At 46.2% G+C, this 20577-nt stretch overlaps 1 protein-coding gene across 3 annotated transcripts in view; it reads right to left on the bottom strand.

Annotated features, from left to right (window-relative positions):
- The window catches only part of NUPR1 (nuclear protein 1, transcriptional regulator), a 159110-nt gene extending 141133 nt beyond the window's left edge, over positions 1 to 17977 (bottom strand). Inside the window, exons 1-3 of one of the 3 annotated variants that reach the window (XM_085618877.1) lie at positions 17370 to 17977; positions 13736 to 13886; positions 11720 to 12313 (exon numbers count right to left, since the gene is read on the bottom strand). In XM_085618877.1, coding sequence (XP_085475003.1) covers positions 13744 to 13886; positions 17370 to 17649 — 423 coding nt within the window. In that variant the 5' untranslated portion in view covers positions 17650 to 17977 and the 3' untranslated portion in view covers positions 11720 to 12313; positions 13736 to 13743. Of the gene's footprint in view, positions 1 to 11719; positions 12314 to 13735; positions 13887 to 17369 lie in introns of those variants that run through there. The other 2 variants (XR_014966799.1, XM_085618876.1) reach the window with 2 other exon arrangements.
- Between the last annotated feature and the right edge of the window lie 2600 nt (positions 17978 to 20577).

Genomic DNA, 20577 nt, shown 5'->3' with positions numbered 1-20577 from the left:
CAGCCTGGCAGGGTCAGACCCAGCCAGGCTCCGGTTATGAGCTGAGTCAGAGGAATATGACATTTCTGGATGACCAATAAGCAGTACACATATGGTTTTGGACTCAGCAGAATACTTATTTTCCCATAAGTTACAGTGGACTTTAGTGTGTGTCTAGAATTTGTAGGCCCTAGGGAAGTGAAACTATCCAATGGGATCCCCATCCTCATAGGAGAATAATGGAGTGGTCCTTCAGTGAAAACAATAAAGCACACTGACTTTCCCTTAGATGTTTCTTCCCATTGTATTAAGCCTATTCCATGTCAACTCCCAGCTCTGCATAATTCCTGCCACACCGTTCAATCTGTAGCTGCTACAGGAATCTCCCATGTGCAGCCCCTACACGTGTGCACACGCATGTACACACATGTCTGCATGTAACCAGTACGATGCCCCTTACTCCAGCTGCAGCCCAGCGGCCTACTCTCACCAGGGGAACACCAGTAAAATCCACATGCAGTCTCCATCATGAGTTCACTGTGGGTGAGTTCCAGCTTATGAGGCTCTCCCACAGTAAAAGCTCAACAATTAGGTGTTCAAAAGACGAAACATCCGGGGGGCTCAGATGGTCAGAACCACCTTGTAACAGTAACCCACAAAATGCCAAACCTTTCCATCCTGTATCTTCACCTACAGTCTCTGTACAATGATCTTTAAATCAACTGGTCAGGGATATTTGCAGAATCGTATCCCACTGACGCTATATATACTTATGTATTCAGAAAAATGCAACAAACACCAGTGGTTCTCATTGATCCACAGTTGATGTGATAACCATGATTCTCTGTTGTCTGACCGCCCTCATGAACTATTCCCAGATTTGCTCACACAACATCAAGGCAAGTTAGAACATCGGAGCTTCAAGACATTCAGCCTGGCAATTTGGCACCTGGCATTTGAGTTCAGACACAGGACAGACTACTCACAGACCTACTCAAAGTCCAAAGAAAATCTATAGTACGAGTGTGTTGAAGCTCTAAATGGAAGAGATGTGTATAACACTGTACCCATGCAGTCAATGTACGAAATGTTATTCTGCTGGTTACACATCCAAAAATCAGGCCTTCTCCTACTATCTCTTTGGGTGCACTTAAAAGCATACCTACATAACGCACACCACCAATCAATTTTTTTAAAGTCCTGTTAAAGATTTTGTGTAAGGCCTTAATAGAGTAATCCCCCCCTGAGAGTTCCGTGAGTCCTGTCACAGGACCTTAACACTGATAATACTAGGCCTATGGGCCTCATTCACACCTTTGTGTCACCGGCAGTTCTCATACATAGAAAGCTGCCTTTTTTGTAGCTTTCACTTCTCGTAGTCCGTGAACTCGTATTGTCAGTGTAAAAACCCTTTATGCAGGTAGACAGCAACTGAGTTGTCCCCGGAGGCACTTTTATTTATCTGTTTTATCGAAAGTAATTTCCCCATTTCATATCAACCAAACCATTGAACTTGTCTTTTTTCCCCTACGCCGAGTCACGGGCAGAAAGAGTGCTCTATAGTTGCTGTTAAAAGAGCCGTTATGTACTATGTGATACCAAAGGGGATGATGGACGAAGCGTTTGAGCAAATCAAACACTCGCCCCCAGTCAACTGATCTGGGTTTAATCCATCATCATTCTTTAGCTCACTTCACCACCCCAGTTGAGACATGGCCATATGCAAATCAGTCTGACCCTGTGCCTCTTGGGAACAGTCCAGCCCGAACTGCCAAGCCATGTCTTCCCTGGACCGGAAACGAGCATCCTGGGACCGGTTTCGGGTTTATAACCCTCATCAGCCAGGCTATCTTGAATCCAGTGGCAAAGTGAGCAAGGGACCCACGTCTGGGCATACCCTGCCAACTTAGGGCGAACAAAGCGATAAAGAATGATGATGGATTAAACCCAGATCTGTTGACTGGGGCTGAGTGCTTGCAATGTTCAACACTCCGTCCATCATTCCCTTTGGTTTTGCTTTGTTCGCCCTAAGTTGGCAGGGTATGCCCAGACGTGGGTCCCTTGCTCACTTTGCCACTGAATTCAAGCTAGCCTGGCTGATTATGGCTCATTAGCCAGAAACTGGTCCCAGGATGCTTGTTTCCGGTCCAGGGAATACATTGCTTGTAAGTTCGGGCTGGACTGTTCCCATGAGGCATAGGGTCAGACTGATTTGCATATGGCCATGTCTGAACTGGGGTGGCGGAGTGAGCTAAAGAATGATGATGGATTAAACCCAGATCTGTTGACTGGGGGTGAGTGCTTGCAATGTTCAACACTCCGTCCATCATTCCCTTTGGTTTCGTTATGTACTATGTGGCTTCTACTCTGCACATTAGGCAAACCAACCATCTGGTAGTTGCGTTTTTTTTTTTTTTTTTTTGCAGAGCCACATCTCCGCAATCCCACTTCGAAAGTTGGTCTGGGCAGGGGCATTGTTAAAAGAATGTTTATTCGTTATATCCAAGCCAAATGGATATTACGTTCTGTACCTAGAGCACTGGCCTTCCTGGGTAGCAAAGCCGATGTGTAACACTGCTACTTTGTTACTGATTAACAGATTCATCAAGTATCCTGTGAATATTCAAGCCCATCAAAACCCACGGATTGGGCAGGTTGAACTGAACACTTCCAATTTTGCCCGTAGGCCACTCATTTACGGAATTGGGTACCGCTGTTTCAGAATATACATACACAGGATGTAATCTACAACAGGATGTGCTGCAAACAGAAGATGTAACCTGTTAAAATCGATTTGCAGCCTGTTGTGGTGTAGATTCACTTACACATCACCTATGTTCCCAGATGTAAGCCACTAGTGACGTGTTGTTACATAATTTTCCTTATTTTACTCAACAATGTTTGCTCTTTCATCAGTTCACACTTCTACAGTGCTTCGCCTCTACACATATACACTTACCTGGAGGGTGTAACACAATCTGAGGCAGAGTCTGTGTTCTGGGTGCATTGTGGCTTTCAAGGGAGTTATTACAAGTCACCTCAAACCACTTTTGAAGAAAAATAACTTGCAGCCTCAGAACCTCGACACTAGATAGCAGTAGTGTGCACAGCATGTGGCTATAGCACGACAGCTACACATTGTTACAAGTTGGGCTTTCCTTTTGAAGGGTACACATTTTCCTTCGGATTCCTCACCACTACTTCTCCTCCAGATGAGCTAGTGCCACCCACGCATGAGGATCACATGGTATGCAAATATGTTTTGTGCAGCATTTGTAGCTTCAGTTGATCCCTCTGTTCTTTTCCACATGCTTGCATGTGGCGTCGAAAAATACCAGGAACTGATGTCAATGCACAGTTTAGCTTCTAATATACTTGGTAACACTACATTCGGAAGCAGATTAGCAATATGGCAACACTGGCGAGGCATTGCTGTGGGAAAATGTTTTCATGCTTTGAATTTGTTTAAAACAGGAAATCCTGAATCAAAAAGACAAAGCCTTAACACTTTTGGCATTTTACTGATTGTAGCTGTACTTAAAAAGAAAACTACAAATACCAACATGCAAAGTCTCAAGCCAGGAAGAATTGTTCATAGGATAAGGAATTTGTGGAACGATTTTGTATCCACCGGAACTATCATTACCGAAGGTAAGTTACCTTTTCTTCAAACCCCTTTTCCAGCTGTGAGGTAACACAGCAACCTTCTTCGACATGAGCTTTTGGACATGCTATAATGTCTTGCCTGTTAATATTGGTAAACTGGGGTGGCATGGTGAGCAAAAGAATGATGGATTTAACCCAGATCTCTTGACTGGGGGTGAATGTTTTGATTTGTTCTGCATTCCGTCCATCAATTGTGTGTCTTTTGCTTTCTCGCCCTAAGTGCGCCGGGTATGCCCAGACGTGGGTCCCGGGCTCACTGTACCACTGGAATCCAGCTATCCTGGCTGAAGAAGGGTGAAACCCCGAAACCGGTCCTAGGATGCTTGTTTCCGGTCCTGGGAGGACCTGGCTTGGCAGTTCGGGCTGGACTGTTGCCATGAGGCACAGGGTCAAGACTGATTTGCATATGGCCAGGTCTAAACTGGGGTGGCACGGTGAGCAAAAGAATGATGGATTTAACCCAGATCTCTCGACTGGGGGTGAATGTTTTGATTTGTTCGGCATTCCGTCCATCAATTGTGCGTCTTTAGTTAATATTGGTAAAGCAAAATGCTAACATCACCACAATGCGTTCTGTCACAGAAGATGTTGTCTACTCCAAGGCAGGGCATAAGCACTCTCAAACTCTCCTCAATTGTCACAGAAGTGGACGTAACTTTAGTCCTTGGTAGTGCAACTTGTATTGAGTGGAAACTGATGGGGAATGGTGCGCCTGTACCACTTTTCTGTTATGTTGGTCCAGGTCCTCTTTTTATAGTTGCTTAAACGTCTCTGTTGGACTAGATAAAACTGATCTGCGCTGAGTTAACAGAATGCTATCACAATAAATTCTCTCTTCGGATGTTGTACTGTAACACTCTCTGCATTCTACATCCTCTCTTTTGTGTAGTCCATATATTGTCCCGATTCATATCTTCCTTCTTCCTGTGTTTCAGATCTGCTGCCTCCCTCTCTATGCAAGCTTTTACTAGATTTTTAAGTCCAAGCCTAACCTACAACGCAGCTGTCTAGTTTGCTAAAGACATCTTGGGGACATTGAGAAAGCTTCCTTGGAAATGCATTCCGCCTGTTTCTTACAATTGGCGTTGTGGCTTGTAACTCATATGCTCTAGGCATATGGGCTGCAGATCACACACTAGTGCATAGATCACCATCTGGTGGTGGGCCCGGATGATTATACTTTGTTGTTGTCCTGGAAGAGTCTTTGTATGGTAGATGACTCCTCCTCTGGAGTATAGTGCGCATGGGCATTTACTCCATCTTCAGATTGTTTTTTTCCGCCTTCGGGCTTGGATGTGCATGTCGCTCCCGCTTGGTTTAGTTACCGATCTCATTTCGACGCGCATTCCTTGATTCCTACCGTTGGTATTGTTTTCGATCGAGACTTCCTTATACACCCGTCTCGAACAACCTTCACTTCTCGATTCCGGTGATCGTCGAGGGCCGTCTGTCCCAACTGTGCCATTCGGCCTTCGGCTCATTGAAAGAACACCATTCAAGAAGTGCCCTCAGTGTGGACACAAATTCCCCCACACTGATCTACATGAGGTGTGCAATCTGTGCTTGTCCCTAGAGCACGAAAGCCGAGATTGCCAGGCCTGTGCTTCGTTCCGGTCGAAAAAGACAATCGGAGACCGTCTAGCCCGGAGAGTCATGGCACAATCGTCTTCATCGGCACCAGACACCCTCGTCGAGGAGACTCCAGTCCAACCGGAGTCCGAAGAAGAACAGCAGGAAGACGTCATTGTTTCCGAAGCAGAGGATTCAGCTTCCAGCGCTGACGAGCAGGCAGAAGATGACGATCCCCTGCCAACGGGTCGTAAGTACAGACATCGACCCTCTTGATACCCCCACACCAGCTGGCGCTTAGGTTCCACCTCCACCGCCGGGCCCAGGTGCACCCCGATCACAAACTTCCGATGCCCCGCCTTCGGGCCCGGCAACGAAGACTACCAAAAAGCCTCTAGGTGACTCTGGCTCGAGTCAGCCTCCAGTCAGTCCCGATAAAAAGAAGGTTCTCAAACCGAAAGTGAAACCTATACAAACTCCGGCACTGAAGAAAACTTCAGCACCTAAAACTGTTGAACCAAAGCCAACTCCGGCATCGAAGCAAACTTCGGCACCAAAAATTGTCAACCCAAAACACGCTTCGGAACCAACAACTCCGGATCCGAAAAAAATCTCCGATCTGCAGAAAAAACTCGAACCGAAAAAAGCTTCCGACCACAAGTCTTCGGAACCGAAACCACAATCTTCTCCTAAGACTGTACTAAACATTGCTAAACCCAGCAAACAGCTCGACCCCACACATGACAAGCCGGTTCCGAGAAAGGATTCTCCCATAGAAGAGCTTTTCCGTCCAGATCCAAAGCAAAAGACTCTTCTATTCACCCAAAGACTGGACATATCATCACTACACCTGCTAAAAGGAAACTGGAACCTCCTTCCACAGTCACTCTCAAAACGCATGCTCAAACTTCTCCCATAAAGAGTACCTTCACCACTTCCAGAAGTGTCAGATCCTTACATTTCCCCTGCACACTCACCACTCATCCCACACAGCCCTGCACCAGCAGAAGAGGATGATCATTCTGGGGGGGCAGAAGATGAGCAACCCTTAGATGATCCCGATGATATTACTGGCCCATCAGATGATCCTTGGGAAGACTACAAGGCACCAGATGCCCCAGATCTACCCCAAGATGACGCATACCCTTCTAGGCCATCTCCTCCAGATGACACCATAGGGTTCACACAACTGCGCAGAGCAGCAGCCTTTCATGGGGTCGATCGCCATGCTGACCCAGTGGATGACTACTTCCTTATGGACACATTATTACCCTCTCATAAAACCACAACCATCTTACCAATGCTTAAAGGGGTTATAAAACACACACCAGATGTATTTAAAGATCCCGTCAGGGCAATTAATCCCAGGTTGGAGAAAAAGTACAAAGCCGCTCCAACTGACCCAGCCTATATCAAGGGTCAACTACCATTAGACTCTTTAGTGGTCTCCAACGCATGAAAAAGAGCTAACTCCCCTGATAAAGAATCCAAACTCTTAGATGGTATGACATCTCAAGTAGCCATCTGGAGAATTGCTAACACCCAAGCTCTGTTGGCAAGCTACGATAGGGCTCACTACGATGAACTTGAAACCCTTATACAACCTCTACCAGACAGATACAAGACCAGGGCTACTGATTTGATAACAGGAAGGTAAGGTCATTGCTAATAACACTTCCATCCGTTGCGCTCTAGATGCTGCTGACATAGCCTCAAGGGCAATAAAGACAGGCATACGTTTACGCAGGCATGCCTGGCTGCGTATTTCTGGTTTCAAACCAGAAGTACAAACCAGTATTCTCAATCAACCCTTTGACCAACATCTGTTTGGTCCCACGGTTGATACCTCTCTCGAAGCAATGAAAAAGGACACTGACACTGCAAAATCCATGGGAGCTTTACAAAATCAAACTCCCAGAGCGTCCTTTCGTCGCTCCTTGTACAGGGGCGCCTCAACAACTTTTCCTACCAATGCTGCCTCCTCTTCTTACAAAACTCCCACCCAATCCTCGCCCAATAGAGGTTATTACAGAGGCAACAATACTAAAGGTAGAGGCAGAGGTAACACCCGTACCGCCTCCGCCCCCAAGCAGTGATTTCCCTCCCCTCCCCCCAGACGATTCCACTCTGGTCGGGGGAGATTACAACAGTTCCTACCTATCTGGAACTCCATCACAACAGACAGGTGGGTGAGACAAATTATTCAGTCAGGTTATTGCCTGAAGCTCACTTCCACTCCTCCAACAATACCACCCAGACAGCGTCCCATGTCACAAGAGCATCTCACTCCTAAAACAGGAGGTTGTCGCTCTACTGCACAAACGTGCAATAGAACCAGTTCCACTACACCAAAACACAGGGGTTTACTCTCTATTTTTCCTAATTCCTAAAAAAGATGGCTCCTTCAGACCTATACTGGACCTGAGACCCCTGAACCTTTACATATAGTCAGACCACTTCCATATGGTCACATTACAGCAGGTCCTTAATCTGCTAAAACTAGGCGATTTCCTTGCTATCCTAGATCTCAAGGACGCCTACTTTCACATTCCAATTCACCAAGCTCACAGAAAGTACCTTCGGTTTGTAGTGGATGGCCAGCATTACCAATTCAAAGTCCTTCCCTTCGGAGTCACTACAGCACCCCAAGTCTTCACAAAGTGTCTTGCGGTAGTAGCAGCACACTTGAGAAGGGAAAACATCCATGTCTTCCCATATCTGGACGACTGATTCATAAAAGCCAAGTCATACCAGCAATGCGTCCAGCACACACACGACCATTCACCTCTTACACAAACTCTGTTTCACTATAAACAAAACAAAGTTGCACTTCCAACCACCTCGGTCTCAACAGTATCTAGGTGCCACAATAGACCTCTCCAAAGGACTTGCATCCCCCAATCCGATAAGACTACAAAGCATGCAAGCTCTTCTACAAAAATTTCAACCGCAACACTCACTACCAGCTCGAGTGTTCATGCAACTAATTGGAATGATGGCATCTTGCATTTTGTAGTACCGCATGCAAGACTCCAGATGCGCCCCCAGGCTCAAGGTCAATTAACCGATCTGGTGGTGGTCGACGGCTGGACACATCGCTCTCTGCAGTGGTGGAACACCAAAAACCTTTCCAAAGGACGGCCATTCCTCGAGCCAGTTCCACATGTAGTACTAACCACAGACTCATCCCTCACCGGCTGGGGAGCTCATTTGTCAGAGCACACAGTACAGGGCAGGTGGACACCACAACAGAAGCTACTCCATATAAACCATCAGGAGTTGCTTGCCATTTTTCTAGCTCTAAAATGGTTTCAAAATTACCTATCAGGCAAGGCTGTCTTAGTCCGCACAGACAATATGACAGCCATGTACAACATTCAAAAACATGGAGGAACACACTCCTTACAGCTCTCCCAGCTGGCGCAGAGCATATGGAGATGGGCCATTCCTTAAAACATCTACCTACTAGCAGAACATCTACCAGGAGTTCAAAATCAGGTTGCGGATCTGTTGAGTCGTCAGAGACAACTGATTCACGAGTGGGAACTTCATCCACAAGTTCTTCAATCTTTCTTTCAAGTATGGGGACAGCCACAAATACATCTGTTTACCACACACCTAAACTCCAAATGCACAAGCTTCGCCGCCAGGTATCCACACCCATTGTCCAAAGGCAATGCGATCTGGATGAGTTGGTCAGGCAGATTTGCGTATGCTTTTCCTCCTCTCCCACTCATTCCGTAGTGGTGCGCAAGCTGCAGCAACACTCCCTCACACTGATTCTCATTGCACCAACATGGGCAGGGCAACCGTGGTACACCACACTACTGGAACTCTGTGGTACCACATCAAAAACTGCAACTCTCACCACACCTGTTAACACAGAACCATGGAGAGCTCATGCATCCGGACCCCATGCAGCTCAACCTAGCGATTTTGCTCCTGAGGTCTTAGAATTTGGATATCTCAACCTCCCACCTGATTGCATGAAAGTTATCAAAGAAGCTAGACGTCCCACCACTAGAGCTTGCTACGCAGCTAAACTGGAAAAGATGTTATATATTGCACCAATAATAAAAATCAAACCACTAGATGTTTACATCCAGAACATCATATGCTACTTGCTGCATCTCCACAAATGCAGTTTAGCATACTCCTCAATCAGGTTAGATCTTGCTGCTATAGCAGCTTACCTTCAATACAGACAGCATCTATTATTATTCAAAGTTCCTGCCATCAAAGCCTTCATGGAAAGTCTCAAAAGAATAATTCCTCCCAGGGTACCACCCTCCCCTGTATGGAACCTCAACATTATTCTCACCAGGCTCATGGGTCCTCCATTTGAACCTTTACATAAGTGTGAATTACAATTTCTTTCATGGAAAGTTGCTTTTCTAGTGGCTATTACATCACTCAGAAGAGTGAGTGAGATCCAGACACTAACAATTCAAGAACAATTCTTGCAACTCCTTCACAACAAGTTGTTTCTAAGGACAAATCCCAAATTCCTTCCAAAAGTCATTTCACCATTCCATCTCAATCAGTCTGAGTTGCCAGTATTCTTCTCCCAACCTCAAACGGTTGCTGAGAGAGCTCTCCATACATTAGATTTTAAAAGAGCTCTCCTCTAATATATTGATAGGACAAAGCCATTTCGTAAAACAAAGCAGCTTTTTGTGTCCTTTTCTCCTCCACACAAAGGTAATCCCATTTCAAAAACTGGGATTTCAAGGTGGATTGTTAAATGCATTCCAGTTTGCTACCAAAAAGCAAAACTCACTCTATCCATTCCCCCTAGGGCTCATTCCACCCGTAAACTAGGGGAATCTATGGCATTTTTAGGGAACATTTCCTTAGATGATATCTGCAAAGCAGCTACATGGTCAGCACTACTGTGTAGCTGTGCAAGCAAAACAACAAGCTAGTGTGGGCCAGGCTGTACTCAAAACACTATTTCAAACCACTGAAACAGATGCTGGTACTCGCCGCTAAGGGTGAGAACTGCTATGCAATCAATGCATTAGTCAAACTCATGTAAATGTGAGACCTGTTGCAGATGCTTTTTTCTTTTTAAGGTAGGTTACTGCCTAGTGCTAACAAATAAATCCTATTACCAAGGAAGTGGAAAAGCTGGCGCCTGAGCAGTAACTAAGGGATTTTGCAACGTCCCAGATTCCATATATCCTGCAGGGTTGAGGAAAGTAGAATTTTGAACGGGGGTTCATGTCCCACGTCCCAGTCTGGTTATGGCTCGGACCCAAGCCAATATGCGAGGGCGAGCGTAAAGCACTTGGTAGTTGGTGCCCTGACAGTGCAAGAGTGAATCAGTCTGCCTCGTGTTTCCCTTATGTTCTCACACCTCCATGTCAGCCAAAAACTTTTTATTTTTTTTAGATACCAGGGACCCTTTTGTTTTTTTGCAGAGTTTTTATATAGCGCGGACTTGACCCGAACCCAATCAGGTATCAGAGCGCCTTACATAGCACCTGTTACGTTACATTAGGACACACAATCATTCTTTGTTAGGCACGGGGAAGATTAAGTGATTTGTCCAGAATCACAGGATGTTCAGCGTCACTGCCGAGACTCGAACCCAGATCGCCCTAGCCGTTAGGCCAACTCCTCTCCCTGCCTCTTTATCTTGGCCTACCCTGGTCATTGCTGCAGATTTAAAGGCAGGCACTAATACTGCATTCTGTCGCAGAAGTACGGTCAGTGGTCTCCTAGTGGTAGGATACTAGAATAAAAAAGCAATTCTATGCAGAAACTCGGTTGTAGCAGCCTACAAGCCTATCCTGCATAAAACCCGAACTGCTTTTATCACATGATCAGTTGTCGGAACGCACTGCACTCGATTATCAACGTCATTTATTAGACATGACTACCACGCAAGTTTGGAAGCCGGTCTCCAGTTGCCTGCCCGTCCCATATTCACACACACTCTGAGAACTACGGAACAATCAGAATCCGAATAAAGTTTGTTTTAGTTCATTAAAACCATAACCATGTGCCAATAAAAAGCGATACATAGCACCATTAAAATATACATTAAAATATATGCTTTAAAAGTTTCTTATCGCAGAAGTTGCCTGAGAACTACGGAAAGATTGGATGGAGCTTACCGGCTGTGTGCATGGCATGAGCGTTGCTGTTTGTATTCTGTGAACTAAAATGCGATGACGTTTTAAGTTATCTCCCACCTTAAAACCTCCATCCACCTTTAGCTGTCAAGGTAGAAGTCTCGTGAACCAAAAATATAACGCTGGACCACTGCTTACCATTGGTTGGCTTTATTGCTACTCTCGGCTGCTTGCTGGTTTTTCGATGGCTTGTCTTCCTCTTCCTGCGTCTGTCTCTCTTTGGAACCAATAGGGACAGAAAGATGAGGCCAATTGGCTTTGCCAATGCTTGTTGACGCTTCTAGCTAGGTTTGTACAACCATAAGACGAAAGAAAGAGCCCCTCTCCATCCCCCCCCCAAAAAAAATGTGAAGAAAACGACCATGTTTTAAGTTTCGTCTTATGCCTTTATTTTATATCCACCACATCTTAAAATCTTCAGCACCTGGCAGAGCTTGCATTTCATGCAGTGGGAGTTGTATCCCCTTAGTTCTTCGGAAATCTTATCTCACCAAGTCCTCGGGATCTATCTGAACAGGGATTAATTCCCCCATCTGCTTACACCAAGCACAGCTTTAAGAAGTTTGCCAACTGTTACACAAAAAAAAACTACACACTGAAGTCATCCGCTTTTATAATATCACACTGCAGCTAGAAAAAAAGACAGCTAGCTCTTAATTTCTAGAAGAGCACATCTATAAACGAAACAAAACCACCCCATACTTCTGAGCACAGCGCTTCGTGGTACTTGCTCTGGGGTGGTTTCTCGAAGTGCCAACACCCATCCTTGCAGTCTCCGACGGGGGCCATCTTGGAAAAAACCATTCCTTAGGGAAGGGTGGACCCCAGTCGAATCTTCATCTGCCGTCTCTGTTGCCGTCCGTGCGGCTGTACCATCCAAGCCGTTGTGGGTCCAAAGTCGCATTCCGCTTGACCGAGCCATGTTTCCTGGGAGCCTGTGAACACCAACCAGCGCGGCTCTGCAAGAGGAGAATGGGCAAGGGTAGGTTAGGACCTTTGCTTTGGACCTGCATGCATCCACCGCTGGGTTTTGAACCTTTCACGCGTCCCCTACCTTGGTGGTCATTTACGCGATGTAGACCATTAACGTCTGTTCCTCAAACAGTTAACCAATGGGATTTCTAACTGATGTCTTCCACACCGACGTTTTTGTTCGGTTCAGTTTCTTCAGCCGGGTGCCACTCTCAAGGAGGCCTCTAACTTTAGAGTCCCATTCAGGGCTTTAAGTAGGCCGGGTCCTGCCGGTTTTCAGCACCGGCAGGTCTTAAAAGCAGGTGCTGAAACGGGTCCCTATCGGGCTCTCCATTTTTAGCCTCACCCTCAGGATGAAATAAAATCTTGACTGCAGCAGTACTACTGCTTAAAGCCTTTGATGCAACTTCAAAGAAACTTGTTTTAGTTCTTTTAATCTTATCATTTCATAACTTAAGCATTTCCAATATTATTTACAACAAAGCCATAGTTCTTGCTTTTTTTATTTTATGCAACTAACAACCATTGACAAAGCCAATAGTTCTGGCTTGTTGTAGTTATGTTACTTGATGTATCATATTTCTGGATGCAATGACAAACAGCAAAATACCATTCGAGCGAAAAACTATGCTAAGCGCACAATGTTACCTTCTGTGTTTTTAAGCCACGCCCTTAATTACATCGGCCACAACCCTTTGAGAGACTCCTCAGTTTTCTCATCCCACTTAAAGCCCTGGTCCAACTGACTGCCCCCGCCCAGAGCCTCGTTTGTGGTTGCACTGTACACCATTCACGCCTAGTTGATTTCTTTGGCTCTCAGGAGCACTTCCCTCTGATTCTTGTTCCTGGAACTCGCCTCAGCCCTCCCCGGGCCTCTTACCTGTGTTCTTCCCTCCTTGACTTCTGGGACCATCTCCAATGAGCTCACTCCTTGGCTTATCTACTTTTAGTCATTCCAGGTCCCTCGACTTTAGCCTCGTCAAGGGCCCCGTTTGTCTCCTCTGTGGCAGACCTGCACTGTCGTCAGGGGGTCGCTTCAGAGACCCCCAGGGCTCAGCCTTGTGTAATTCCTCGGATCCACCTGACCCTGGGCAACCTTTCGGCATGTTATCTCAACATTATGGTCTCGGTTCATGGCCCTCGCCTATAGTTTCACCGAACCTCTGGGTTCTAAATAACCCCAGGGCCTCATTTGTGTTTCTAGCCATCTGCCACGTTGTAACGTGTCACTCATTGGTATTCTGCTGAATTTTGAACTCCTCAGGCCCCACTCTAGAAAGTCTCGCTCCTTGACGCGTCCTCTTTAGGCGAGACATTCACACGGGACCTCACTCAATGGCTCCCAGTCCCCTGCCGCCCGTCTCCTCCCTGCCGCCCCTTACCAGGAGTATCTCTCCCACAGAGCTCACCTGAGGTCTCACTCCTTGGGCCCTTGCTTCTTCTTCTCGGTCTTCTGCAGCTTGTCGACTATCTTGCGCTCATGGCCGCCGGGGTTGAAGCGGTTCGTGTTGTCACTGGCCTCCTTCTTGGTGCGGCCCTTGCGGGCGGCTCCCCCGGGCACTGCAGAGAGGGAGAAAGGCGTCAGGTAGCTCGCTCCAATATGGACGAGAAGCGCGCGTGCAGGAAAGCAGTGACGGAAGTCTAATACGGCCGCAACAAAATTCCGGAGGGGGCAAAGTAGCTTTATTGCAGCAAGGGCAAGAAAGATGTGCCTCGCTTTTACCACATCTCAAAACAAGCGCGATTGCCACTGTCCCGGACTTGTTCACCGTATTAATGGGTGGGGGGCTGAGGGACCCTCTGGGAGGATAATATAAGCCGGGGACCCAATATGAGGATAGGGGAGCTGAGGTCCCTATTGGAAGATAACCGGAGCTGGGGTCTCTAAGGGAGGATAACCGGGGCTGGGGTCCCTGTGGTAATATAACCGGGGCTGGGGTCCCTGTGGGAGGATAACCGGGGCTGGGGTCCCTGTGGGAGGATAACCGGGGCTGGGGTCCCTGTGGGAGGATAACCGGGGCTGGGGTCCCTGTGGGAGGGGTAACCAGAGCTGGGGTCCCTGTGGGAGGGGTAACCAGAGCTGGGGTCCCTGTGGGAGGGGTAACCAGAGCTGGGGTCCCTGTCGGAGGATAACCGGGGCTGGGGACCCTATGTAAGAATAATAGTAGCTGAAGCCCTCCAAGAGGATAATAGGAGCGGAGGCCCCTATGGGAAGATAATGGGCGCTAGAACCTTATGGGAGAATAATAGAGCTGTGGACTCTATTTAAGGATATTAGGGGCTAAGGGCCCTGGGCCCCTATGAGAGGATATCAGGATCCGGGGACTCTCGGGGAGGATACACGGCGCTGGGGCGAAGACTCCAAAGTCCGTCCCATGTCAGCGTTGAAGCCGAACCCTGCAGCGATGCTAGGTTGGTCCCACTCGATAGCCAATAGGGATGGGGCAAAGGCACAAATTAAAGAAGAACCCCGGGTGCACGGTTAGTGGTGTGGCCAAGGTGCAATGGGAATCTAATGCAAGCAAAGGCAATGCGCCTCACAACCACAGACGGGGCAGGGAGATACCCAGTCTGCAATCCCTTGTCCCGATGACGATGTCTAACCTGCAAACGCATATGTGAAATCTTCAATGGATCGCATTCAATCGCCTTGTAGGGAAGTGACGCTGAAACCCAAACAGTCCCCCCCCCCCCAACCACACACACTATACCTGGGGGTAACTGTGGAGTTTGCTGGGGGTAAAGAAAGAAAATAAATAAATAAAGGGAAATTGACAGTATCAAATCAGTCCCCAACACGGAGCTCGTCAAACTTTTTCCTGGGCCCGGTTACATAGAAAAGTGCTCGAAAGGGCTGTTTCTATTCTAATGCAAACATCGTGAGGGACAGTTTAGGAGCGGGAATCGGCCCAACTGTAAACGAGAACAGCAGCATGGCGCAGCCACGCCTTGTACCACGCTGAGAGGACACAGCCTCGATACTTCGGTTGGGGGGTTTGGACTGCATGACTACGTACAGTTTATATACTTTGTAGATCATATACACACTGACTGGGTTTACTATGTTTTATTGAAGGATGAAACTAAGCAGGAATAATTTAACAAGCATTGGCAAAGCCAATAGGTCGCAGCAATCCAAAAGCTATTAGCGTTGTCAATGTCTTTTAGCCATGCTTTATGGAGTGGCTATATGTAGTGTGGAATGGAATTGTGTGGTGTTATCTGTAGTGGATTTATGTGGCATAGTGTGCATTGGAATTATGTGGATAGTAATTATGTGGTACTGTGTATAATAGAATTATGTGGAGAGTAATTATGTAGAGTGGTATTATGGAGTGGCATGAAGTAGAGTGGAATTATGTGGTGGGGTGTTGAATTTTGTAGCATAATGTGGAATTATGTGGTGTGAGTTGGATGTATGTGATGTGTAGTGGAATTATGTAGTGTAGAATGGAGTTCTGTGGCCTGGAACTGTGTGGTACTAAGTGAAAATGTTGAATAATTATGTGGCATGATGTAGAGTGTTGCTATGTGGCATAAAGTGGATTTATGTGGAGTGGATACATGCGGTAAGGAGTAGAGTAATTATGTGGAGTTAAATTATGTGGTGTTGAGTGGTAGTATGTGGATTGTCATGTTGCATGGAGTGGGATGGTGTGCAGTGTAATTGTGTTTGAGTGGATTGGATAAATGTGGAGTGTAAATATGTGGCATGAAGTGTAATTATGTAGGTTGGAGTGGAATTATGTGGCATAAAGCGGAGTGGAAATATGTGGAGTTGAATTTGTTGGATTGTAATTAAGTAACATGGAGTGGAATGGATTTAGGTGTAGTTAAATTGTATGGCATTGAATGCTTAAATGTTTTGAATGTAGTGGAATTATTTGTGTGGATTTGGCTGTTGTGGAATTGCTGTTGAATTAAGAGGAGTTGAATGGTTATTGTCTTCACGGCCAGCTTCTGCAGTGATCTCTGCAGAGTTTAGATTGCTGCACCATATCTACTGCAGTGCTGATAGAGCAGCCTTGATGGGAAGTGAGACAATGTTGTTTCTCTTTGCTGTAATCTCAACCCTCCCTGAAATGCAAGTTAGTGAATTCTTCCTGCTAGACTAAGGCAGCAGCAGGAACTTGTCAGCAGTGATGCCCTTTAAATTATGAGCATCTGCAGCCATTTAAAGAAGAAAGTAACTTTATCTTTGGTTTCCTGTCCCCAAAGGTCGTGGGGGAACAGAACTACAAGCAAGAGCGGTGGGTGAGGCGGGGGATAAAGAGAGACACATAACAGCACCAGCTGCAGAGGGAAAGAAGCAACAGGGCTGGGGCGGGAAGGAGCAAAGTGATTTGCTGCGCTGCCCTACATGAAAAACACCACCACCCTCCTGGAGAACCTCACCAACATAGAACTGAAGCAACTCATCTCCACCCCCACTCACACTGCATCAACAACTAGTAAACAAGCCGCTACATATACACGTTGAGGCCCAGGGTTTCCTTAGAGGTTGTCACTTTTTTGCCACAACTCCCGATGCAAAATCATTTGTTAAATATTGTATTGCGCTCAAATGTACTCATGATAGACCTGCTAAACATGTGTGAGGTCTTAAGATCTGATTTCACTTTTTGTGAGGGAATGGATTTTGATGCCACTTTGTGTTACGCCACTTTGTGTTATGCCACCGCCATGAATCGATGTCACTTCCCTACTAACTTGGTTCGTCCCTCCATTTTTTTTGGGGGGGGGGGGCTTATGCCCTGAATAACACCGAGCCTACGCAGGTCCTTGAAGCACCACTGAGCGTACTAGGCGCTGTACAAGGTGACTCGTTATACTTTAAGCAAAATAATATATGTGACGGGGGAATGCCCAGATGTACGCAGTGCACGTGCTGCTGTGCTGAGAAGAGTGTTCAATGCCTGGGGCACTCCTTAAACTCCCAGTACGTAGGTTAATGTGCCTGCTGCAGAGTTCGCTCTGCAGGTCACAGGCTTATATCAGTGGGTACGTTAGTAATGCTTCTGTGGCTACAGGAGCTATACTCACTTGAGTAGCGATCCGTCAGGCTGTAGTAGTCGTACTCGTCTAAGTACTCTCCTTCGAAAGCGGTGGGCTGCAGCTTCTCGGCTTCGACGTGGGAGGTCATGGTGTGTCTGGGAAGGAACCGAGAAATAACTTGATGGTGTAGTCTCGTGTGTCTCCGAATAGTCTCGCACTGCGCCGCCGTTCGCCGAGGCTTCTCTTCGGTCTGCTCTCTTTTGTCTCGCTCCGCCTGTGGCCTCCTTTTATCCGAGCTTTTGCTATGGCTCCGCCCACGTTGCATCATCCGCTTGACTTTGGCGAGGTGCTGTGTTTACAAGACGTTGCAACATCTCCCCTTAAAGGGCCACGGCTAACCACCTACTAAATTCCCCACTAGTTAAACCCTCCTTTCTCTTTTTATGACTTGTTTACGTTTGTTTTTAAATATACAACAACTTTAGCGACGCAAGGTCTGACACAACAAACCTATTGGAATGCTATTTTACCACACCATCCATTTGCATGAACCTACATAGTCTCACTAATGATCACACATAGAAACAACTCGATGCCTGAGCACACATGAGAGTAAACATTAATGGTATACATTATAGATGCGCATAACAATATACATTTTCTAGTGCTTTTATTTTCTTCTTTGATGATCCAGCCAACACGTGTTTCGTTGGTGGGTGAAGTTCACCCACGACTTCCTCAGGGCTCTCTTGAAGCCGGGACCACGGGGGACCTATGCAGGTTTACAGCAGGCGCGCAACACCCATTGGGCTCACTGGGCTTCAGACCCCCCCCCCCCCCGTCATGTGTGTCAGCCCGCCTGAGACAGCCTTGCGGGCTGGCGTCTGTTTAATTGCAGCCGCACCAGAGTACTTCACAGGTCTTTAAAATACCATTTATTCGTTAATGAGGCTTTTGTTGTGTTTCCCCCCCTTCTTACAGCCACTCTGCCTATGGCTGGAAGACTTAGCCCCCCCCCCCCCCGAAATCTTTTTCAGCCCCCCCGAAATTTGGCTCTAGTTGCCCGCCTGGTTTACAGCGGATGGCTCGTTGAATCCAAATCGGACCCTTGAACGAGCTCCCTTACCCCCAGAGCCTCGATATCTGCTAATATTCTAAATTCATTGAATTTTTCATTTTTCAAGTGTCAGTGAGTACTCTGACATTTTTGACCACACACCTTAGCGCGTGTGCTGGTATAGCACAGGTTTCACCTGGCATCCTACACCTTTGCTTCTCACTTTGCACTCCCCTGGTCCTGAAGAAAGCCCTTTTAAAATCCTTCACGGGCTTAAACATGTAGACCTCCACACATAGCCAACTGAACGGTAATAACTCCAGATTAGTTGCATCACTCATTTTGATTTTCAACATATCCTGAGCCGCCAACATTAAAATTTAGGGCAAGGATTCTCAGATATTTTTAACTGTAAAATATCACTTCACATCACACTTAAGCACCACACCAGCTCCGCTGTAATCAGGCGTCGTAGCACAACCGGGGGGCATTCAGCCGCCCGGTTGGGACCCCAATGATGAAGCATGACACCAACCAGGTTGGTGTGTGAGGGGTCTTTTAAAAGCACCTAATGAGTCCATGTCCACACTATATACAGTGATTAATTTCCACTCACATAGTGGGTCCGTCCACATTGTTTAAGTCTTGAATCAATATATCTCATAAAACCTCCACGCCGGTTGTACTTCCGTCCTGGCCAGTAGGTAGCGGCAACTAATTTCTAATCTGGTGTATTCTTGTTATTGGCTATGAGGAAAATATTGTGCCAGGTCTTCTTTATCTGACGCACGCCGGTCTGCATCGAGTTGTCAGGCAGTGAAATGACGCACATACAGGACGTGGATAAACGTCCTTCTCAGACTTTCTATCGGGCCGCACTCATTGCCTGTCATTTCACATGCATCCAAACCTATTACAAAGCAAACCGCATAATGCACACATAAGGAGACACTCATAGACAAACTTATATGAAGCTGCAATCTCAAGGCGAGAGCCTACAACAATCTACTACAACTTCACCAAACTATGTTATGTTCATGAAATTTGTACAGTGCACGAATACCCTCGGGTGTCTTGGCGCTAGCGGTATAAAATACTGTACTGAGTTCTGCTACTGCTGAAAAAGACAGGTCTTCAACTGTTTCCTAAATTCCAAATGGGGAGTGATTTTTCTAACATATAACGGGAGAGAGTTCCATTCTTTGATGGTATTAAAGGGAAGACTTCCCCCCTCCCCCAATTCATCTTTTTGATCCTAGCTGGCTGCATCAGATAGGCATTAGCTGAATGCAGCGCTCTGTTTGGAGAGTACCATCTGAACAGGTCCTCTAAAAACTTCAGCCCTTCTTTGTGTAATGCCTTGTGAGCCATTCAGAGAGTCAAAGTTTCAAAAAACTTTATTCGATCATTAATTAATAATCATAAAAGTACATACATACATAGGTATTAAAACATGAGGATTCAGCAGATTATAAGGTAAACACATGTTTAAAAAAGACTGCTTTTCCTCAGACATATCGATTTTAAAATATATACAGCAGTAAAAAAACAGATGTCCTGTGAATTAAGGCCAAATAAAAGCCCCATGGCCGAAACAATATTGGATACATTATATTTTCTAAAAAGCGGTTTCAGATATACTTTTCGAAGATGGAGATAAAGAGGGCATAGCAATAAAAAATGCTCCGTACTTTGCTTTGTAATCCCATCACACGGACAGGGGGCAGTAGTATAAGTCTTCATTACAGGGTACGCAACAAGCAAATGAACAATCCCCATCCGTAATCTTGTCAATACATATTGGTGGGATCGGATGGTAACCAATTTAAGGTATCCTGGGAGCCCCATTTCTTCCTTAATATATCTGTCATAAAAAACATGTGAGGAGAACTGAGCAGTAGCTACGTTACGCTTTACCATGCTAACCCTCAGAAATTCATGTTTAATCTCACTCTTCGAGATATCTAAAACACAAGAAGGGTTATCACACACCGTAACGTTAAAAACATCATTAAATGTTCGGGTAATATAATTAAGCCAGGGGATGCGGGAACAATTGTCCATGTAAAGACAGTCTAAAATTATCTTTCTTGTGAAACCAGTCTGTTCCTTAGACCATATAGATCTCCATACTAACAGGGGTCTTAGTCTGATCAAGTCAGATAGATGTTCTAGACCAGCCTCCTGATGGATCAGCTT

This window comes from Triturus cristatus, chromosome 7 (assembly GCF_964204655.1).
Source record: "Triturus cristatus chromosome 7, aTriCri1.1, whole genome shotgun sequence".
NCBI classification, from domain to species: domain Eukaryota; kingdom Metazoa; phylum Chordata; class Amphibia; order Caudata; family Salamandridae; genus Triturus; species Triturus cristatus.
The sequence above is the reverse complement of the archived record's forward strand: the minus strand, read 5'-3'. Positions and strand labels throughout refer to the sequence as shown.